The 24,368-nt window shown below is 43.2% G+C and overlaps 1 protein-coding gene across 8 annotated transcripts in view; it reads right to left on the minus strand.

Annotated features, from left to right (window-relative positions):
- LOC136696983 (utrophin-like) overlaps positions 1 to 24,368 on the minus strand; it is a 229,473-nt gene that overhangs the window by 26,321 nt on the left and 178,784 nt on the right. For 6 of the 8 annotated variants that reach the window (XM_066671823.1, XM_066671821.1, XM_066671818.1 and 3 more), the window contains 6 exons: positions 21,453 to 21,619; positions 18,716 to 18,827; positions 14,219 to 14,355; positions 3,550 to 3,588; positions 3,205 to 3,270; positions 1,684 to 1,749 (listed from right to left, as the gene is read on the minus strand). In XM_066671823.1, coding sequence (XP_066527920.1) covers positions 1,684 to 1,749; positions 3,205 to 3,270; positions 3,550 to 3,588; positions 14,219 to 14,355; positions 18,716 to 18,827; positions 21,453 to 21,619 — 587 coding nt within the window. Of the gene's footprint in view, positions 1 to 1,683; positions 1,750 to 3,204; positions 3,271 to 3,549; positions 3,589 to 14,214; positions 14,356 to 18,715; positions 18,828 to 21,452; positions 21,620 to 24,368 lie in introns of those variants that run through there. The other 2 variants (XM_066671822.1, XM_066671824.1) reach the window with 2 other exon arrangements.

Consider the following 24,368-nt stretch of genomic DNA (forward strand, 5'->3'; position numbering starts at 1 on the left):
TTTTGGAATATTTTAAAATATGAATTAAAGGGTTTTTAAAATAGTTCTGCATTGTTGTAGGTGGGCAGTAGATAGAAGTGCTAGTGACTAGAGTTAAAACACAGACCTCCTTCTACATTCCCTTGACCTGTGGATTTTTTTTCACTGTCTATGTATCTTGTTCTAGGTGTGAACTCTTGGCTGGTAAAACTGCTGGCTGGACTTTAAGAGATTCTGCACTCAGCCTCTTTTGACCTGGAAATTTGCCACAGCACTGTTGGCCTTGGCCTGTGGGTGTGATAGGGCCCGGAGACAAGACTCAGCTACCTGAACGAGGTACCATCTGTCCATACACACACACTCTCACACCCTTTGTGCCTCTCAAACACACACACACACACACACTTTTCAAGGCCAAGGTGAGCTCTTTAGGGGAAGACACACTTCCATGTACGAATCGATAAGTGCAGAGGGTTCAACACTTCAGCCAATACTGCAGCTAAACTGCACCTTTACACTCTGACTGCCCTCATTAAAAGGTGTGTGTATTCACACAAGATTTTGTGAAAGGTGATAAGATCTGATGGTAAACACTCCTGAGCCACTTTGAGGACTGCAGTAAAGCAGTGTATGATGCAGTATATCCTCTGCACTCTGTGTTATTGACGTGAAACATAAGAAACCTATACAGTATTAAAGTCTATCTGCTGGCTAAAGGTGCCACTTGTAGAGAAATGTTAGCCTATTAAAGGTGGGTAAGTTAAATGTCAGTTCCTTGTAAAAATCAATATGTATGATTTTATCAATGAAGAAGCAATGGCTTTTGCCTTAAACACACGTCTAGAAAAAAACTAATTATCTATCAATTTCAAAAAGACTCTGAGCACCCACACTTTCTTTCCAAAATGGTTCTTTAAAGAATCATTCAGTGGAAGTTCTTACCAAACCAAACGTGGTTTTCTGAGACAGGTATGAGATATTTTACCCAACACATTTGGTGACTTTTAAAAAGTACCTTTCTGAATATTTAAAGACACAGTGATAATTTAACGGCGATGCTACACTTCCCTCCGTCTAAATCGAAATCCAAACAAATCTCTGATCAGACAGGTGCCTCTTCTGCATGATTAGTCAGCTCTTTCTCTTCCTCCATTTGTCTCAGTTACACTTTATCATTCTCTCTCTTCCTGTTCAGTCCTGCATTATTTCTCTCCTGACAGTAATGAAGTCTGAATGAGGCAAATGGAGCTCCGGATGAGACAATAACCCATCTCACACTGCAAGGGGGAATTACAGGAAGCACTAAACTATTCATTTTTAATGGTCAGCAGCACAAAAAAGTGACCTTAGATTTAGTCTATTATCAGTTTCGATATAGTTGTAACTACACAGGTCTTCGGTTGCCTCAGTTGAATAACAAGGTGAAATAGCAATACACATATAGAACAATAAATATCGCATTGTGTACAATATGTATTGATGTTCCTGGCTTTCTATAACTGCGTGATGCAACTTTAAGAGTCTCGAACAGGAAGTCATCCTCTAATTTGTAAAGGATGGTGTTCCTGCCTGACCTGGGAACTGCACCATAGCCTGCCGACATCATCATACTCCCCGTCCATATCTGTCTTCATTTTCAAGGGCTCACAGGAAGTAAGAAAAAAGTTAGATGCACCATGGGTAATGTAGTTTTAGTATACTTACATGCTTCCGGTAGCTGAGCTACTGTCTGTAGGCAGTGATCCATTAGAACGCTCCATTTGAGCCAGTCTGTGAGAGAGAGAGAGAGAGAGAGAGAGAGAGAGAGAGAGAAAGAAAGAGAGAGTGAGAGAGAGAAAGAGAGAGAAAGGGAAAGAGAGAAGGAGAGAGAAAGGGAGAGAGAGAGAGAGAGAAAGAGAGAAATAGAGAGAGAGAGAAAAAGAGAGAGAGAGAGAGAAAGAAAGAGAGAAAGAGAGAAAGAAAGAGAGAGAAAGAGAAAGAGAGTGAGAGAGAGAGCGAGAGAAAGAGAGAGAGAGAGAGAGAGAGAGAGAGAATGTCACAGCTGGCAATAATGCGATGATGAAGATGTATCAGCACGTTAGAATAATTGATGTATTTTCCAGAAACATACAGTGAAACCTCAGTATAAGTGACTTACTGCTTTATTCGAGTGGACGTATACATAATGAAAGTGTATCTGTGTGGATGCATGAGTAATGAAGAGCCGCCAGATACATAAACAAACAAACAAATAAATAAATAATGAAGTACATGCATCCTGCTGTGCCCTGCAGAGTTCGACACGGCCGCTTTGTGTGCGATATCAAATGACTCCATATCAAAGTGACCCCATTTAATAGAGTGCTTGTGCATTGTGAGAGGCAATAATCTTTATTCCCACGACACACACATACGCGCGCGCACACACTCCTTAGAATATGTCCCAGCCTCAGTGGATTACTGTCTCCCCCAGCCACAGAGCACACATAATGGGATTGCAGCTTCACAATCAGTGAACATTAATAACTGGGACTGTGAATATATAGGAAATGCCACTGATAAGTTCATTGCCTGTTCCTCTGTTTATTTGCCTGAGGTCAAAATTTGGTCTTCAACGATACCTGTGTATGCGCGCATTTGTTGTTGTATTGTGAGTAAATGAAACTGAACGTTTCATATTTTAGCCCTGCATCATTCCCTATCATTTCATGGACTGTGAAAACAGCAAGGGCACAAGTCAATGCACTATTGTGGCTAAACATGGTTAGTGCCTGGTGTACATGTCTGTATATGTCTGTCGTATCCTTTTAAGACTGATCTTGGACCAGTTTTTTTTCGCTCAGCTTGGATATTGGATAAAGAAAAAATAATATATAGAAATATAAATAAACTCTATTATAGTTAAATAATAATACAGCTTCAGAACTGTGTGTGCTACGAAGCCAAATCGCTGAAGTGTGGAAATTGTTTTGCGTACAGTAATGTTATAAAATTAAATATACTTTATTGTCATTGTATATCATATTTAATGCATTTTCAGAACAATATACAAGTTCTTACATAATAAATAATACACAAAATATTTACTCTGGATATATACTTTATACTTGACGTTCTAGAACTTTCATAGAGACATTTTAGAATCATTTAAATTTCAGTTTATCATTCTAAACACCAAATACAGCTTCCTACAAGTTACACACAGAGACTAACACACTGTGTGTGTGTGTGTGTGTGTGTGTGTACCTGCTGGCATACTGCTCTATCCTTGAATGTGTGTCATCATGGGGTAGCTGAGGGGACTGGGACAGCCTTAAAACAAACAAACAAACAAATGACATAAATAACATGACTAAAACACTGCTCAGAAACCAAAGCTTTTAAAGACAGTTGCCCGGTGATCTACTGGACTGGCTGTGAGTGCTATCAGGGTGGATGGACAGAACACCGAAGGTTAGGAGGAGACAGGGCTAGGGGGCGTGCGGGTCTTCTGGCGTTGGAAACATGCGTCGGTGCAGGCAGCATGCTCTATGTTTGACGAAGAGGAGGTGGAGATGGGGATGAAGAACAAGTGGTCATGCTTATACTCACTCATACTGCTCCGGGCACATGCTGATCAGAGTGATGGGGCTGTAAAAAACACAGGTGGGGAGGAGGAGGAGGAGGAGGAGGAGGACGAGAGGACAGAATCTTTAGGGTCAAAAGGTCACACAAAGTGAAGTCAGATCCATACATGAGGAGCAGGAGGTATGGAGGAGAGTCATAGATCACATGACTGTGGAGTTTACAGCAGTGTCAGAGCACAAAGAGTGCATTATTCACAGGTGACCAGTCCTCCTTTAGTTTGGTACTGGAGCTACAATGCTAACATAGCTAACCAGCAAAGAAATGTGAGTATATCTAGGGTGACCAGACGTCCTCTTTTACCCGGACATGTCCTCTTTTTTAGACTTAAAAAAAAAATGTCTGGGTGGAATTTCACAAACGTCCGGGATTTTGTTTTTCTAGAGCTTACATAGAACTTCGAGAAATGATTCGTTCACAAACTAGTCCCGCCCTCCCCTACTCCGATTGGTTCGCTTGAGTGAGAAGGGGGCGTGGTGAAGGAGCCTAAAATCTCCAGATTGGACGGTCTGACTGTAGAGTTACCGTTATTGGTCAATAACCTTCTCTGTAAACATTTAATTGGTCAGTCTGCATGTCAGTAGTCCTTGTTTACGTCAGGCAAAGCTCAAACCGAAACGTAAGCAAGGGGCAAGAGCCCCCCCCTCTCCCCTGAGACGTGTCCTCTTTTTCACAGATCTCAGATGTGGTCACCCTAGTATATCTGTTAGCATTGTGTATACGGTTTACAATTTCCACCAATTCCACTTTAACACTTCTGCGCATCGCCTCCTTCACCACCAACAAAAACGTCATATCTGTGAGACAAGTCATTTCAAAACAGACACCTAAGTAGCTCATGGGTGCTTTGCCGTGGCTCCCTACACAATTTGTAGTGCACACTGTAGGTCATAAATTTACACTAGTGTGTAACATGTTGTGCGTTGTATGTTGAATTACAAAACCTTTTATCTTTGGTTATAAGCTTCTAGTCAATCTAGTGCCCTGTCAGTTCAGTAGTTTTTATGAAGAGCGCTATGTAGGACGTACAGTACTGTGCAAAATTTTTAGGCACATGCAAAAAATGTTGGAAAGTAATGATGACTTTAAAAATAATAACAACATTCTGCAGTAAACAATAATAAACGAAAGAAAGTGAGTATGTGACGACCATTTGCTTTTTTTTACATTTTCTTAAATATTAGCCCTATGTACAGTTTATAAAGTTTTATAAAGAAATTAGATGGTAGTTTTACTGAGTGTCTTGGAGAATCTGCCACAGTTCTTTTAAGAAGTTGGATTGTCACTTTTTTTGCAACATTATTATTATTAATGGTAAACTAAATCTAAAATGTTTTTGTACTGACTCAAAAATACAGAATTCATAAAATAATTATCTATGACAGAATTTGTAATTTTATATAAAATAATACCTTTGCACACAACTGTATGCCACTATTTGGAAGGCAACTTAAGTCTCTCCTCCACTGTTGTTTTACCAGGCTGCCGGTGCTGACTGAGGTAAATACAGACAGGCAAAAAGACGCATGAAATCCGATCTCTCTTTTCATATTTGTGGCACAAACCAGCAAACTGGATATGTATATGATCTAGGATAGATGTATATGAAAGTGATACAAATTCTATTTTTTATGTCCACACAGCCCAGACGAGATCAGATTTGGGTCACATTAGGGCTAACTAATTCTTATTTGAATCACTTTAGCATGGTAATGTGAACACAGCTGTGGATCAAACGTATAACCTTTCAGCAACAGGCCAGTCACTGAGTTCAGACCTCATCCGGTTCTTAATTAAGATCAAACAGACTGGATTCTGATAAAAATAGTAGCAGCATGAAGATAACCAATGGGCTACAACTTCTATTATGTGGTAGATACATTAATGTTAAGGCTTCAGTGTAAAATATATGAAGCATCCTCAGACAGCGTTCATGCCTTTGTTCTTGGGTTTCAAACTGCTCCTTTGAATCTGAACTCTAGCTTCATCTCTGTTCCGAAGGTATCTGCATGTCCAGGAATCTAACACCACCAGGAGAAGACAAATTCACTTTCATTCTCCTTCCTTCATTTCTGCACCAGGTTAGCATTTCAAAAGCTTTATCTCATTTCCGAACACACAAAGCAATATGCACGAATTAGCATTTCATGAGGGTAATCGCATTACCTCCATTCCTTTTTCTCCCAGGACTGTCATTGTAATGTTATCTGTAATCACGGCTGGGGGAAAAAAAAAATTTGGCTGCTACAAACCTGAGTCAATAAAGTGCAGGAGCACCCACACGCATACAGACAACACAAAGCCGTGGGTGGCATGTGGAACGGTACAAACTGGATGAAAGTGTAGAAAGTCCATGGCGCTCCTTCCTTATTGTAAGCTCAGAAGGATCGCGGCCTAAATCCCATCTGCACGCCCTCATTCGCTAGCCTTTCACCCGAAAATCACGCACAGTCAAGCCTAAATTTAGCAGAGATGAAAGGAGTTCTCTGGTTATTTCTGATTGGGATGAAATCAAAGATGGCAGGATAATTGTTGGATGAGACCTCCAAGGTTAAGCCAGCGGTTTTTTGTTTTCTTTTTCTACAAACATCACGACTGCAGAGGCGGACAGTAAGCTGAATCAGTTTCACAGCAGGGCGGCCGAGTTCACATTTCCTCCTTCAGAGAGGAGGCCAGATTTAGCAGATGATTCAGAAAGGGAGAGAGAAAGAGAGAGAGCAAAAGACGAGAGAGTCAGAAATACAACAGAGAGATAGAGAGACATCTAAGGATTGCTGAAGTTGAAAGTGCTCTGCTGTCCATAAATATCCAGCCAAGAGCGGCCAAAGATGTTTCTTGACAATGCAGTCAATTTAATTGAGCTAAGAGGAAGAAGAGAGAGAAAAACAGTAAGACAGACACAGAGAGAGAAAGAGAGAGAGAGAGAGAGAGAGAGAGAGAGAGAGAGAGAATGAAATAGTGCAGTGAAAGGAATCTCAGTTTGGTCTTTCTCAACCTCTCCCCCAACAAAAGGGTGTAAAACAGAAAGATGTGTGTGTATGTGTGTGTGTGTATGGACTTATTGAGGCCTGCTGTAATGACTCCTGACAGTCTAATGAATCCTGACAGTGTCAACAACCACAAACACAGGAATAAAAACTTGGTCAATATCCCGTGGCGCTCCGGAGCTGTGAAAAATGCAAACGGCAAGCTTTCACTGGGCTCTGGGACAGAAGAATAAATAGATTTAAAGCTGCTGAATCACAAGAGAACGGCCCGATACAGTCACCTCCTGCAAAAATATAATACAGAACACATCTCATCTCATAAAAGGTCTTTACTGCACTGAAAACACGTCATTTAAACTGGGGAAGAACTAGCTCAGACTACGAGATCACCAATAATTTTACGAGTTATTTTACCATAGGCCTTAAATTCCACATTTTAAAAAATACAGTACAAATGTGTTAACTGTTAAGAGCCTAGAGTCATTACTATTTTTTGGCTTTACAAATCTGGGCGGCACGGTGGCGCAGCACGCAGCTGCAGGGACCTGGAGGTTGTGGGTTCAAGTGCCACTCCGAGTGACTGTCTGTGAGGAGTTGGTGTGTTCTCCCTGTGTCTGCATGGGTTTCCTCCGGGTGCTCCGGTTTCCTCCCACAGTCCAAAAACACACGTTGGTAGGTGGATTGGTGACTCAAAAGTGTCCGTAGTTGTGAGTGTGTGAGTGAATGTGTGTGTTGCCCTGTGAAGGACTGCCGCCCCCTCCAGGGTGTGTTCCTGCCTTGCGCCCAGTGATTCCAGGTAGGCTCTGGACCCACCGCGACCCTGAACTGGATAAGCGGTTATAGACAATGAATGAATGAATTTCATAATGCGTCTAATAGTAAGGAGAGTTACGTTTGAAGTTGTGCTTTTCACTGTATACTTTAAGACATGGTTGTCTTTCTGATGCACACACTATAACTTATCATCCAATTCAAAACAATCTTTACACAGGAGCTCTTCCACTCAGACTCTCAAAAGTCTGAATGGTTTCCTTCAGCAGACATTTACATATTTCAATGAGATATGAGGAAGGAATATATTTCAATTTAATAACACCATGCTTTTCATATCTCAGGCTAGGAATGGGCAGTATCCATATTTTTCATACCGTCTCACAATATTATGGCGGTATACGTAATTACCGTGGGGAGGGGGGGTTCTGTCGGGCTGCGCTGACGATAAAAACACGTTTCTGAGAGAGCAAATTTCAGAAATGTTCGAAAACAAGCGAAATAAGACGGTTCTACACTGTTTAGAAGCACAGCTGGCGCTAACAGGCACTTGTGGTTTAGCACGCCACAGCAGAACTTTCAGTGAACTGAGGCTCAAAACACACACATTTAGAGGATAAAGCTATATACCTGTGAGGACAAAGTTGAGTATATTACAGAGTATTTTGTCTGTTTACAGCTTTCTTTCTCTCTCTTTTAACCCAAATTCAATGCTAAACTCACAACTGCGGTCAGACCGTGACATCAGCAGTCATTGAGCTCCCACAGCGCCCCCTCCCTGTGGCTCTCTTAAATGCACGTAAACATTTTAGCTGCGTTCTTAAAGACACAGAACAGAAATCTGACACACCGCACACACACCATAAATACCGCCCTCATTTTAAGACACTGTCCACATTTCTTAATACCGTGGTAAACAGTATTATCATTATATCGCCCAACCCCACCTCGGGCAATAACTGATTTCTAATGATTAACTGAGAATACAAATGAGAGAGAGTGAGAAAGCGAGGGAGAGCATGAGAGCGAGAGAGAGAGAGGTGTGGGTGTAAGAGCTAGCAGTACATCTGAGGAGATATTTTATCATCAGTGAGATGGGGACGGCCTGCTGCAGGATAAGCTTCATTGCTGAAACTGTGACAGGGCAGACAGATGTTTTACACTGGAAGATGTGAGCCCAGCTCTGTGGACATTCAACACTGACAGCACCAGCAAACACAGCAAATCACTGAAATTCGCACCTTGATTGGGGTATGATCGGCTCATGCTATCAGTCCAGTAGGAATCTGCATCCTGACAGTCATAATTACATAGTCAATGGCCTTCTGTAAATGAGAGAACCCCACACTCCCTTAGTAATAGTTAGCCCAGTTCTAATTCATCTCATGCTAATGAAATAACCAAACCTGCTAATGCACAAGGCATCGCTCCGTGCTGCTATTGTAACTGAGGGGAAATTATGCAGACGCTTTACCCCAGATGAATCATTTAGGCAAATGTTTTACAGACTACACAATCATTCTCTTCTGTCTACATGAACATCATAACCATGTTTTTACAATCACTGTTCATTCAGACAGTAGCACTTTGTGGTTCTACAGTTACAGTCTGTGGTGGATTTGTTGCTCTGCATGCTTTGTTTGCCCTCTTTCTCCCTGCGCCTCAATGGTCAGGACCCCCACAGGTCCTGAGTCCACAAAGTCTCAGCGCTTGTGCACTTCCTGAGAACAAAGAGGCTTCAAGCTAAAGAGGAGGCTACTTCAGAGTCTAAAACAGAAGATATTCTGGACGTCTTTAACACTGCATAACTCATATTTAATACTTTATAGTTCTGAGGTCAACATTATTAATTCTACACAGCAGGTAGAATTAGAACAGGTGTGTCTAGATGGAGACGTCCAGCCGTGTTCTTACAGACAGAGGTGTGAATGCTCTCCAGTGGAGTGCCTACAGGAGGAGGCTCTGAACTCACACTTAAGAGAGAAAGGACGTTTCAATTTCGACAGCTTGATCAAATCAGCGTGAGCAGACAGAGCGCCCAGCACGCTTACTACCACCTCCCAACTCCAGGAGGAGAAGAAAACCGAAAACGCTCAGGCAGAAAAGTCAATGTCGATTCATCCTCCTCTCTCAGTGGGGTGGCTCTAAAAGCCTCTTCTCTGAGGACCAAAAAGATTGGGCGCATCTGCTGGGAGCTTCCTGCTGGAGCCTAAACATCCGCCCGGGAACACAACACCTTTACCTGCCGGCTGCCACGGCAACGGAAGCAGCGGGCTGCTGATAGCCAGCCATATGCTCAGCGGGAACTCATTAGCCTACTGCCACTGAGAAAAAGTATCGAGGGCTGTTCTCATCTCACTGAAAGATTATTTGGCTTCTTCCAAGCGTTTCCTGAAGGAGGCCAAATAAGCTGTCAGAGGCAGCAGAACTGCACTTGTGAGGCTTTATTTTTAAAAACAAACACAATCTAGGAAAAGATTTATGGCCTCTTTGCAACTCACTTTCAGATATTTTCAGCTCTTTGGCATTTGACTTTTTTGTTGCATTTTGCCAAATTGTTTTTATGAGCTAGAGGCTGACAAGGAGGGAATGGTTCAAGACGACCTTGTGCGCTGCAGCGTCGCAAAATAGATGCCAGTGTTTGCCTTCGGCTTATAAACTTGTCGATGTGGAATCAACACAACTTCTGATTAATGCCTGAGAGTTAAAGGAACAGTTTAAAAAAAGATTACACATTAACCAAAAGTCTTTTTTTTTTTCGTTCTGCTCTGGAACAAAAAGGTTGATGGAACATCAAGCAGTTAACGTCATTATTCACACTGACTCACACACTGACTCACACACACCGACTCACCCACCTACTTACCCACACCGACTCACCCACCTACTTACACATTGACTCACACACACCGACTCACCCACCTACTTACACACTGACTCGCTCACTGACACACTGACTCACCCACGGACTTACTCCCTGACTCTAACACCAACTCACTCACACACACACCGACTGACACACTGCATCACCCACCCAATCACACAATGCCTCACCCACCGACTTACTCACTGACTCACACACTGCCTCACCCACCTAATTACACACTGACTCGCTCACTGACACACCCACTGACTGACTCCCCCACCAACTTACACACTGACTCTAACACCAACTCACTCACGACACTGACTGACACAATGCCTCACCCACCACCTCACCCACTTACTTACACACTGCCTCACCCACCTACTTACACACTACCTCACCCACCTACTTACACACTGCCTCACCCACCTACTTACACACTGCCTCACCCACCTACTTACACACTGCCTCACCCACCTACTTACACACTGCCTCACCCACCTACTTACACACTGACTCACCCATCTACTTACACACTGACTCACCCATCTACTTACACACTGCCTCACCCACCTACTTACACACTGACTCACCCATCTACTTACACACTGCTTCACCCACCTACTTACACACTGAGTCACCCACTGACTTACTCATTCACCTTCTTACACACTAACACACCCACCTACTTACACCCTAACTCACACACTGCCTCACCCACCTACTTACACACTGACATACGGACTCACCCACCTACTTACTCACTGACTCACCCACCAACTTACTCACTGACTCACGGACTCACCCACCAACTTACTCACTGACTCACCGACTCACACCAACTCACAACGAAACACACACTAACTCCACCGACCCGCACACACACACCGACTTTCCAACTCACACTCACCTCATAAATATATAAATAAAATGGAAAAAGAGTGTAGAAATAAGGACGTGGCTTTAGTAGCCATCTAGGAATCTGTGTTTTATTCATGTTTATACACAAATAATAAATGATATACAACACATTAACATGCATTCACAACTTTTACTGAACTGATCTCATTTATTTTTTTAAAACAATTCATTCTTCAGTTCACAGACTCCACATTCACTTCAGTTTTCAGGAACCGCCTGAAATCCATTCGCCATTTACCTCCAGTGGCAAACTGTCGAAGCACATTGCAGACACATACCTTGGCTGACTGACTGCATTTATGTATCTGAGATGGAAAACTGATTCTTCACAAGAGCCGCTGCTTTAAGACACATTTAAGCAAATGAGTTGAAGGGGCAGTGACAATTTATGAGGAAGACAAATTCAGCTTTTCTGTGCCTTACTGTGAAGCACATTGATTAGTGCTAAGCTGCAACAGGATTTGCATCAACAAAAATCCATTCTGGAAAAGGTCAGGTACTTCCTTCTGCAGCTGACGAGCAGGTGACACTTTTCAGATCATTTTTAAGAAGCACCACCCCCCTCCCCCATATCCTCCCCTCCCTCTCTCTCTCTCTCTCTCTCTCTCTCTCTCTCTCTCTCTCTCCTCCTCTTGCTATTTCCCCCTCGTCCCTGTTTGTCACTGTAAAACAAACAGAGTGCTTGTATTTGTGGCACAGAGACACTGACATTTTTCTCTGGAGAAAAATCGAGGCCAGACAGCTTCAAAGACGCCGTGTTCTCTATTTTAAAAGCAGGCAGGTCGAAGTTTTGTTTGAAATGTGAGAGAAGGGCATGTAAATCTTATACAATCACCTCCTGTCAAACGATCTCTGTCCTGTGCACGGCTGTGAGCTTATTACTGAGAGCGAATATGCAATAGAGGTGTAAATATACATCCTACTGAAGGTGGTGGCATTTAAGCTTGCTCTTATTTTTCTCTACCGCTAACTAAGTGGGCTATTTTGAAAGGTTAGGAGGAACATTGCAGTGAGGATTAGATTGCTTTCAGCCATGTGGCATTAGAAAGGCAAGGTGTGGCTGTTGGATGATTAGCTGTGGATCCCAAACATAAGCTAACAGATGAATCTGATGGAGCTCCCTCAGCTCAGACAATGCATTTCCATCTTTACACAGCCCAGTGCTGTGGGGTTATGCCCCTCTAGCTGACATTTAACATTGGGCACGGTGACATTAAGCTCGTGAATCAGCTGCAGTGTGCCCTGTTCTATTTACAGTGTCCTTGTGTGTGTGTGTGTGTGTGTGCTATTCTGAACTATATCAGAGTAATGCAACGGAATCAAATAGAACAATTTAACTCAATGAATCATTTCCAAAAAGAATCATAACCATATTGAATCAGTTTGAGGTCTTATAGCCAACGACTTATAGCCAACGTACGCAGTGCTACAGAAATGAGAACAAAGACATTCAAAAGAGGCTGTGCGAGACGGATAATAAACAGAGCGAGGGAGAGGAAGAGCGAGAGAGAAAGAGAGGGAACATGACAGAACGCCATAACTCATAAACTTAGAGGAGCTCCTTCTCCTCCCCTTATGGAACTGACTAATCAGGCACATCTTAACCGCCATTAGAGTGACTTATACTCCACTCTGACAGCACATATAAATCCTGGAGAAACACACACATACAGGCGATATAAAGCTGCGAAGACATATCACCAGGCTGTCCTGTGGCCAAACGGGGAAAAAAAATAAAATAAAAATACTATTCAGCCGTGGTTGTGGTCACACTGCAGAAGACACACAGATCACAGCGCCACATTCAATGAATAGGTTCTAATGAACTGATTTGAAATCTCCTGATTAGTTCACTCGAAACAAGCGCAGATCCATTGATCTCCTACAGAAGAACATCCTCAACTCATCACCAATCATCTCTGATTCATATAACAGGACGTATGCTGATTGTAATGTTTGTGTAACGCTGTCCTGGACCTACGGCTTTTGAGGTAAAGGTCAGGTTAATTAGAGGAAACATGATGCCCATCTCTGCATCAGCCCGGTTTGGTGATTTTCCTGCTTAAACACACTGCAGTGTCTGTATCAGGTTTCTAGTTCTCTCTAATATCACTGACAAATGACTAGGACAGTTCGAAGATATTATACAAGCAGGATTTTAAAAGCCATATTACTAGGCTATTACAGCAGGAATCATCAAACTGCCCTGGACTCTGACCTCACAAAAATACTGTGGACAGCTGTAGAGAGATGTGGGTGCCCTAGGATCGACCGATTTATTCCAGTGAAACCCTGACTTACCAGTGAATCATTTTACGAATTTTCCTTTAAGATGCGAGCCGTTATCTGAGTTACGAGTGAGTGAGCTTACTCCACCCACCACTAGGTGGCCCAGCGAGCGTTCAGTTCACTTGGTTATCTGGCCGTGCAAGCATCTCTGTCGTATCGAGCATGAAATGATAAACTCCCCCAACCTCCTCCGCTAATATCCTCCACCTCCGCCAGCGTCTTCATCTGATCTTCAAGGTAAATACACTTAATACAACCAGTTTATTTATTTACATTCTTTTTATTATGTATTATTATTGTTTATTTGTTATTTTTTTAAAGGTTATTTACATTTTTTTAAATTAAAAACATGTAACTAAACAAAAAATGTGGCTTTTTGGGGGTTGGAACATTTTAATAAGGAAATTTAATTTGATTTTACGAGTTTGAATTGAGTTACGAGCTCGGTCACAGTACGAATTAAACTCGTAAGTCAAGGTATCACTGTATTTGGTCAAAAAAAAAAAGAAGATCATTTAATAAAGAATACATAATAGAATTAATGACATCAGGAAACATACCATGTGTTAGACCTTACTTTAAAGACCAGAGCATCAGTTAGGGGCTTTAAGTGACTATATTTGACAACTGAGACCTCACAATCCAATCTGACCAAGACCCTCCTGGGCTCTGCTTTATTTGTGACAATATAAAATATTGGTAATAAGGTTATTAGCTGGTTAACATCGGTATTGATAATAAGACACACATCAGTACATAGACTACAGTTCTGACCATGGGTGTGAATGGAGGGAACACTTACGTCTCCATGTTGTCTCCCTCAAGAACAGTCTGGACGGGCAGGTAGCCCAGCCGCGGGTGCTTCGCAAAGTACTTCTTGGAGCGGAACTTGTTCTTCAGCACTTTTGTGAAGTCGCGCATGTCCTCACCTGAGGTGGTCTGAACACACACACACACACACATTCTCAGGTCAGAGGGAGAGCACACGGGAACAGCTGGTCACTTTGGCCCTTAATGAGTGTGCTGTAAGGTGTGTGTGTGTGTGTGTGTATTGATTCATTACCTCCTCACACAGATTTAATTTAACTAGTGCACACTCTCCTGCCCCAGCAGTGGCTTTCCTAGCATATGGTCCACAACTAAAACACTGCAACTGAGGCCTGACCTGAAAAAGTTTCCACTGAAAGATTTTTAGGAGGAAGCAAAAAGAGGCACAGGCCGGGGAATTGGTTATACACACACCCCCACAGACACAAACACACACACACACACACACACAGCAGATTGCAGCAAATGAACTGAGGTTAATGGGAGTGTGGAACGCTTACCGAGAAATCGGGAAGAAGAAATAACTTAATTCCCAACTCGCGCACAATCTGCTACTGCATTATACTGGCTATAAGAGTTCATCTCTCACTAATACCAAGCTCAATGGGTCTCACACCTATTCACACAACAGGTACCGCAGACTATGGCTGCAACTAATGACTGTTTTCATTCTGTCGACTATCATTCAATTAAACAGACTAATTGAATCATTATGTTCGTTGTGGTTGGCAGCGCTCTGTGGGGCCGGGAGACACATTTCCATAGGAAAGTAGTTCACTCTTTGAAATATGAAAGCCCAAACCCTCCAGAACACAGCTTCCTAATGGAGTCTTGACTTGGAAATAAGAATCTACGGAGGGAAATAAGAATTAAGGGGTGTTAACAGTGTAGGTCTCTCCTCATTTAAACAGATAGCAGTCTAGTCTGGGGCGGCCGCATAGACGTATAACTGCCTGGAGTGGTGTCGCCAAGATGGTGGACAGACTTTCCTAGAAAGACTGCTGTTCAAGACCATGGGGCAAAAAGTAACACACCAACAACAAAGCTTTGTCAGAGTGGACCTATCGCCTCTAACAAAACACACTCACACATTGTCCATTTGCACAATGGGAGGGGGAGAGGGAACAGCCCTCAAACTAATAATAAAAAAAATACACTACTGCTAAAATGAAAAAGCAATATTGCTGAAATGAAAAAGCAATATTGCAACAGCGGCCGCTTGGAGCCCTCATTCGCTCTCCTATCGATCTCCCAGCGCCAAGCACAACATCCAGTCCATCGGTACAAATTTCAACTAAATGTGCTTTGTCTATGACTGTCATAACATAAATATATGAAAGCACAGGGACCTGATAAAGCAAGGGGCATATTCTCTCAGTCAGAACAACTGTTCTGGGCGGCAGAGAGACTACCGCTGTTACTTGTAAAGACATTTTAGTGACGGCGATATTTGTTCTTCACTGCAATCGGCTCAAATACTAACACGCCGTTCCAGACTGAAACCAGCATATAATATGTTATTTATCACGTTATGAAATGGTCCGTAGCACAGCACCCCAGCCCCGAGCCCCTTCAATTTAACACATTTCCTGATTTTTAAATGGTAGCTGTCTGACAACATGGAGTTACAGAACAACTTCTTTTCCAAAATTGAATAAACACGGTCGTTTGTTAGAGAATAAAAACTAATTACAGAACATTCAATCATTCACTGTTTGCAGGTTTCTAGATAATTTTGGAAATGAAATTTCAGTATTGTTCAGAAGATACCTGTTGATAAGGTAGCCTTGTTATTGGGACCAACAGATTACAAAGTTAAATGCAAACACTAGCTGGGTTTCCATCCAAAACGTTCACAAATGTTATGGACAATAAAGAAATATTGACAGAAAAAAATACAAATAAATTTTGGATGATTATAAAAAGCTTTATATCAAAAAGCTTGATTTAAGATTCCTTTGTTGGTTCTTGAGTGTCTTCCCTGTCATCTATAACTTCTTCTTAACGTTCTGTGTGGTTTCTCACTATATGTGGTGTATGTGTGTGTACAGTAGTCAACACATGCAGTGACGAGAGTGGGGGGTCCGGTGTGCGCTGTGCTGCATGCATGCACAGTAGAGTTTCACAGTATAATGATACTAGAAAAGTATCCCAATACTTTGTCATTAAAAACAGTACAATACCCCATATAATTAGTACCAGTACTTTAAGAACGAGTGTGTTTTAAAGGGGACATGTTATACCTCTTTTAAACAGGTTAGAATGGGTCAATGGGCTGTACAATACGTGTTTGTGAAGTTCTTTGCATAAAATCACTCTCACATGAAGAGACCAGCTCTATTCTTGCCAGTTTCAGTCCCTTTCGGAATGAGCCGTTTAAGAGCTCTGTCACTTTTATGCAAATAAGCGGTTGCTGGCCACGCCCCACTCCATCCCATGTTTACGCTGGTGAGGGGTGGTGCCAGTGTGGTTCTTTGAAAATGTCCTTATTGTGACGTCACAATAAGGGAGCCATCCAAATAGTAAAAGCATATTATTCCTGACATCACATAAAAGTGACAGAGCTCTTAAACGGCTCATTCCGAAAGGGACTGAAACTGGCAAGAATAGAGCTGGTCTCTTCATGTGAAGGACTGGCGCCCCCTCCAGGGTGTATTCCCGCCTTGCGCCCAATGATTCCAGGTAGGCTCTGGACCCCCCGCGACCCTAAATTGGATAAGCGGTTACAGATAATGAATGAATGAATGAATGAATATTAGACGTGGTTTGGACGTCCATTTACGTTATTAAATGGTCCCGAAATAAATTACTTGTATAAAACGCCTTTTGGACTTCAACTTTCCATTATGTGGGGGTTTTTGATCATTTTATGCCTATTTCATTCAGGGGATTTTTTGATGCATATTTTCATAATTCCTTGTTTAATAAAACCTTGTTGTATAAAAAAATCCCACTATTAGCAAAGTAGGCTTTTAGAAAAATATCTTGTCAGGGCTGGAAAAACCTGCCAAACACTTCTGCTAGTCAACATCAGTATTAATTAATAATGACACAGTCCTTTGCCAGGAAACAACGACACTGTGCTGGCTTTAAAATACAGTGTGAACAACTGCCTGAGACACAGGTGCTGAATTGAAGGATCTAGAGGCAATGCCAGTGCACTCACAGAGGGATTTTAACAAAAGGGCAAGAAGGCAATAGCTCAGCTTCAGAGTTGTCACACAGGTCAGTTTCCAGGCTTCTATTCCACTTTTGGTGTAATTCCAGCACACAGACAGAGACTGTCTAGGCAGCGGTTCAGTAGTAATATACCTCTTTATCAAACTCTCTGCACACTACCTGGACCTTAACTACTCCTAAACTCTCCGGAGTGTTCTACGCAGCGGGCGCTAAGACAGAGTAGCCGAATCAACATGCAACAATTACCATTCCCTACAGTCAATATACATTACTCTGGCGGTCCTGGGATATCGACATTACATAACAGTAAAGCACTAACAATACAATGAACATGGCTCAATTTCCTGCTCCCTACAGGAACCTCGCCCTGTCCCTCTCCACCTTCATCACCATGGAATGAAAGAAAGCTGTGAAATGAAGGAACCCTGATAAGGCTATAGGGAGGAGATAACTGGAGTTTAGCTGATGCTGCTGGAGCATTATCTTCTCTGTGGTACACCGTCCTGTGTCTCCCAAACTGTACTTTAAATGAAAGTAAACCTGAAAACACCATCAACTACTTTTTAAAACTTTTTTTTTTAAATTCCCTCTCCCAGTCCGAGTTTAAAAGACAAAATTACATGGCTTTCCCTAACTCTAAAATGTCCACTGTGAACCACTGGGTGAGGAACAAGCCTTAATCGTCAATTTGGAGCTCTCTCATTATGCACAGCTTCTTTAACATTTTAACATTAATTGCTCCAGATTTTGCAGAAAACAAAAATGGATCACTCTAGAAGAACCCTTCTGGCACCTCTCACGGATAGATGCTTTGTTATGATTGTATTCATAACTCATGCTGGTTTTAGCAGCTATCAGCACTGAAAAAAAAAACAACAGTGAAATGACTGTGTGGTGGGCTGCAGAAAGCTGGAGTGCAGGACTCTGGTTGGAGATAAAGAGCCTGGAGCAGGGCACTGGGGTGAGGGTGGTAATGTCTCCTCTGCTGATGACTGCTTTTTTTGTTATATTGGAAATGACTACAGGAGTCAGCGAGGGTCTCTTTGCCAATACAAAGGAATATACAATGGTTGGAGATTAAAATTATTAAAAATATATATCATATCATATTATTATAATGTTACAGTGACATTCTATAAACATTATTATAAAGAATACAGACTGCATCTATCTGCATATGAGAATAGGAGGCTGTATATAATATACCACACCTGTATATGTCAATGGACTGTACTAACTGAGCAGTCTGAGAGGGTGTGTGTGTGTGTGTGTGTGTGTGTGTTTGACTCACCGGGGTGCAGTACTCCACCATGGGGTAGTTGAGCTTGTGGCCTTTTGCTGTGCGACCGGAGAAAAAACAGCTCTGGCACACATCGTAGTTGAAGTGTTTCAGACTACGATACCTGGAGAGAGAGAGAGAGAGAGTGAGAGAGAGACAGAGAGAGAGAGAGAGAGAGAGAGAGAGACAGTGAGAATTAGAGATAGAGAGAGAGAGAGACAGAGAGAGATTATCGTGTTATTCTTTGATTTCCTCTCCCCTGTGATGCAGCAGTAAGACTGACAGTGCTATTACACTTTGTCTCTCTCACTCTGTCTGAGCTAATGAGTTTGGAGCTGAGTGTGTGTCACACATCTTTGCAGTCTGTCAGCGTGTCAGAAAGTGTAGGGGAACAAAACCGCTCTTAAATATGTATACAGGAGTTAAATAAATATTAACAATAAATAATAGATACTGATAAAATGGATTGCTTGATTTCCAGGAAAGCCATGACGTCGCTCCTAATACAACCTCATCAGATAAACGGCACTTAAAGCTTTCCATCACAGAGAGATGCCTAGTTTTGCCATATAGCCAGTCACAGAGGTGTTTCTTTGTTTAAATGTGGTTTATTATTGTGTTGTACAGAAAATATGGAGGGCAGGACTAATCAATGCAGAAATGAAAAAAGAGCACAGTTTTGTTCATAATATATAAGTGAGTGAGTATCTGAACATACTAATGCCACAAAAATACACAAATTCAGCAGTCCTCCTCTCTCTGTGAGGTATAATACCTGTGTAAATGTTGCAGAGTTCCAAGCCGTCCTGCTGAGCTTGCGAGCAAACCAATGCAGAGCCGAGGCTCTGCTCAACGTGCATTGTGTCACGACAAACACAGCCCCAGAAACACACACAAACGGAGCGTGTTCCTGTCTTATTTCCTATTATTCAGCCACGGTTCGCGCTGAAGAATCTACTGTTCTTTGGTTCCAGCTGGGAACTCATTTTTCTGGTTCGCGAACCAGTTTATGTCGAATGGTTCCAAATTTAGTGCACGAATGTGAAATATGGCCGAACTAACAACAGACGGTGTAGTGGCGCCACCTTAAGTTCTCTCTGTGAATGCGGCTGAATGAACAGTTCCTACATTCACGTTTTAAAATTAGGAGTCAGTCAGTCAGTCAGTAAGCAAAAATGCCTTTTCTAGGCATTGTACTTGTTTCCTTTGCACCATACAGACACACAAATAAATAAATAAATAAATAAATACATAAACGCAATAAACCGAAGCTCAGTGATTTCTTCGTACTCAGTCTCAGAACTTCTCCTCACACTCATCTCTCTATGCTATCCATCAGTGTCAGCTCAGAGTGGACACCTGCTCTGTCAACTGCCGCTCAAACCTGTTCCACAGCTCTCACCTCTCTCTCTCTCTCACACAGACACACACACACACACACACACGTGCATGCATATGCAAGCAACCCCCCAGAGCTGTCAGTTTTAATTTAGTCACTATGCCAAAAGGATGACTATCTGGGATGACTATTGTTGTTCTTGGGTTATAATGTGTGTGTGTGTGTGTGTGTGTGTGTGTGTATACACGCATATGTATCAATGAGACAGGATCAGAAAAATCCTCTGCTTTGGGAAGCGTTACACTTTTGTGAGGCTTTATTTGCGATCGTCGACAAGAACATCAGTGAGGTCAGGTACTGATGATGGGAGACGGAGGACTCTTCACATTTCTGAGGGTGATTATCTTAGGCTCATGAGCAGCTGCTCTAGTCTCATTTCAAGCTCGTCTATGGAGGCTATCTAAGCAGTGTTCCCACGATGGGTGCTGTTTAAATCAGCTGAAATCACTCATTACTCAAAGAGCCTACAAGGGCAGTCACACGGTCGCCTGAACTCATCTGAACAGTCTTTACTTCAGAGCCAGGCATCTGAAACATCCACGTTCATTTGGAATAACAGGCCTAAGCCTGTGGTGTGGAATTGTGGAGAATGTCAGATGGTGAAACACTGACGCTGCGTCCTGAATTCTGATCGAGAAAAAGAGGGGTCCGGTATTTCCCACACAGGTCAAAGAGGTGGAACATGTGGTTTTAATGCTCTAAAACGTGACCTGAGTTTTGATGCTCGACAGGTGATTTGGTAACAGTGGCTGTAGTCATTTCCCACACCTAAACATTATTTAAAAAAGGAGCACAAAAAAAGCACTAAACACAATTACAGAACTCCACCCCTTCCCAGCATTCCCTCTCTCACTCTCACTCTCTCTCTCTCCAATGCCTCTCCTCTGTCTCTCTGGTATTTAGTGCTGCAGCTCGGAGACTGACATTTAGATGAATGTTGAGTCTCAGAGGAGATCGAAGCTTTCAGCTCAGAGAGAGAGAGAGAGAGAGAGAGAGAGAGAGCGAGAGAGAGGGAGGGAGGGAAAGAATGGATAGAAAATGGGAGAATGTATTGAGATGAAAAAAGCATAATGAGAGAGAGATTAACAGCGAGAGTTAAGGAGAGAAAGGGAAAGGCTGGAAAGTGAGGAAAAGAGGGAGACTGATAGAATGGTGAAAGAAAAAACAGAAAGCGAATGAACAGAGTGGAGAGCTAAAAATAGAGTGTGGAGAGCCAACAGACAGAGAGTAAAAAAGAGAGATAGGATAAGAAAAATCCAAAGAAGAGTGGGAATGGAAAGACAGAGAGGGAGGGACATAATGGATGAGAGAGAGAGAGAGAGAGAGTGTGTGTAATGAGTAAGTGTGTACCTGAAGCCTACGATAGGGCACTCTTTACAGATGTTACACTTGGCCTGGTGTTTGGCCGTCTCTGCAGCTGCCACTCTGTGAAGGACAGGAAGCCACACCATGGACTGGGGCTCCAGCCTCATCCAATCAATGAACTGCCTCGGCTCCAGTTCCACCTTATTGGTCACCTGAGGAGAGAAGGGGAAGGGGCAATCGGAGAGTGAGAGTTAAAAATAAATAAATAAACAAACAAACAGGTGCATTAAAATTTAAAAAATGTACTCAAACGATAGGTGTTTTGATAAAAGCTGGAGCAGTGGGCGACTGTTTCTCGTTATTGTAAATATGTTCTGGACGGTGCCAAAGTATCAATGTCAATGTATACAATGACATTTACAGAGACAAACACATTATGTTGTTAATATTTTACATGACCGACTTAATGCTCTAAGGCTACAAGTTGCGCATGATGTTCCTCGGCCCTGGCGTTTTGTTTTTAATGGTATCTACATAAACAGCAACAATAAAGACATCGTTATTCTGGGGACGTTTCTGAGTAATGGCTTTAATATATGAAACTGAGCACACTTCAAAACACTGAGCGTACCGAAAAGTAAACAACACATAGAACATTAACACTGAAGGTACATGATGCCTTGTCGGCATGGAAACCCCATCTGTAACCGATAGCAACGATCACTAGGAGGGGAGGTCATTTTTAGTGTAAAAGGAGGCAGCTAAATATCATCTTGCACTGGGGGGCACCCAAGGGAATATCGCACTGTTTCTCTCTCCGAGACACACACATGGCTATATCATGCTGTATCACAATTGTAGTTCCTTCCCCAGTGAGGGATCAGCTGGATAAAATGTCAAGCAGCCTGCGGTCACTCAGCTGAGGAGAGGAAGAGCGGTCAAACAGACAGAAAGAACAGAGAAATGAATCAGTACATTCTACTAGTTTTAACACCCCTGGTTTTTAGGAAGAGAGGGTGTGTGTGTGTGTGTGTGTGTGTGTGTGTGTGTGTGTGTGTGTGAGAGAGTGAGAGAGTGAGAGTGTGTGTGCTAGCTTGAGGCAGCTCTGTTCAAGTTCACTTTGATCCAGACACCGAGCTGCTGAATGTTTAAGGCAGGTAACTGCAACAGGATGACAACTTTGACTCCTTGCTCCCAGCGAGCTAAAGCCGGGCCGGCTCCACGGAGCAGAGCGAGACTGCAGCGAACATTTCCTTCTTAGGTTTCTATATGTTTAAGAAGTCAAATAAAAATCTATATCAGTGCAAATCAAAATGTGTTACATGCACTTTTCCAATGTCTGAAAGCTATAGAAACTGCCTCTCCTCATTCTCTCTGACCAGCCTCTCTCCTCCTGACTGCACCAGTCCTGAGCAACTTCAGCTCTAGCTCCAGCCTCGCTTGGAATTTCATCTCACTGCACTCTCTCTCTGTCTGTCTCCCTGTCTCTCTCTCTCTCTCTCGTTGTCTGCCTGTCTCTCTCTCTGTCTGTCTACCTCTCTCTCTCTCTCTCTCTCTGTCTGTCTGTCTGTCTGTCTGTCTCTCTCTCTCTGTCTGCCCCTCTCTCTCTCTCTCTCTCTCTCTCTCTCTCTCTCTCTCTCTCTCTCTCTGTCTGTCTCTCTTTGTCTGCCTGTCTCTCTCTCTCTCTGTCTGTCTGCCTCTCTCTCTTTGTCTGCCTGTCTCTCTCTCTGTCTGTCTACCTCTCTCTCTCTCTTTGTCTGCCTGTCTCTCTCTCTGTCTGTCTGTCTGTCTCTCTCTCTATCTCTGTCTGCCTGTCTCTCTCTCTGTCTGCCTCTCTCTCTCGCTCTGTCTGCCTCTCTCTCTCGCTCTGTCTGCCTCTCTCTCTCTCTGTCTGTCTACCTCTCTCTCTCTCTCTCTCTCTCTCTCTTTGTCTGCCTGTCTCTCTCTCTGTCTGTCTGTCTGTCTCTCTCTCTATCTCTGTCTGCCTGTCTCTCTCTCACTCTGTCTGCCTCTCTCTCTCGCTCTGTCTGTCTCTCTCTGTCTGTCTGTCTGCCTCTCTGTCTGTCTGTCTGTCTGCCTCTCTGTCTGTCTGACTGTCTGCCTCTCTGTCTGCCTCTCTCTCTCGCTCTGTCTGTCTCTCTCTGTCTGTCTGTCTGCCTCTCTGTCTGTCTGTCTGCCTCTCTGTCTGTCTGACTGTCTCTCTCACTCTGTCTGCCTGTCTCTCTCGCTCTGTCTGTCTGCCTGTCTCTCTGTCTGTCTCTCCGTCTGTCTGACTGTCTCTCTGTCTGTCTGACTGTCTCTCTCTGTCTGTCTGACTGTTTTGTTGCCTCTTTCTCACTCTCTCTCTCTGTCTGCCTGTCTGTCTCTCTGCCTGTCTGCCTCTCTCTCGCTCTGTCTGTCTGCCTGTCTCTCTCGCTCTGTCTGCCTGTCTCTCTCTCTCTCTCTGTCTGTCTGCCTGTCGCTCTCTCTCTCTCTCTCTCTCTCTCTCTCTGTCTGCCTGTCTCTCTTGCTCTCTGTCTGCCTGTCTGTCTCTCTTGCTCTCTGTTTGCCTGTCTCTGTTGCTCTCTGTCTGCCTGTCTGTCTCTCTTGCTCTCTGTCTGCCTGTCTCTGTTGCACCCTGTCTGCCTGACTCTCTCTCTCTCTTTCTCGTTCTCTGTCTACCTGTCTCTCTCTGTCTGCCTCTCTCTCTCTCTCTCTCTCTCTCTCTCTGTCTGCCTGTCTCTCTTGCTCTCTGTCTGCCTGTCTGTCTCTGTTGCACCCTCTGTCTGCCTGACTCTCTCTCTCTCTCGTTCTCTGTCTACCTGTCTTTCTCTCTCTGTCTGCCTGACTCTCTCTCTTTGCCTGTCTCTCTCGCTCCCGTCTGCCCATCTCTCTCTGTCTCTCTTGTTCTCTCTGTCTGCCTGTCTCTCTCTCCGTCTGCCTGTCTCTCTCTCCGTCTGCCTGTCTCTCTCTCCGTCTGCC

Source organism: Hoplias malabaricus, chromosome 5 (genome assembly GCF_029633855.1).
Source record: "Hoplias malabaricus isolate fHopMal1 chromosome 5, fHopMal1.hap1, whole genome shotgun sequence".
In the NCBI taxonomy this organism is placed as follows: domain Eukaryota; kingdom Metazoa; phylum Chordata; class Actinopteri; order Characiformes; family Erythrinidae; genus Hoplias; species Hoplias malabaricus.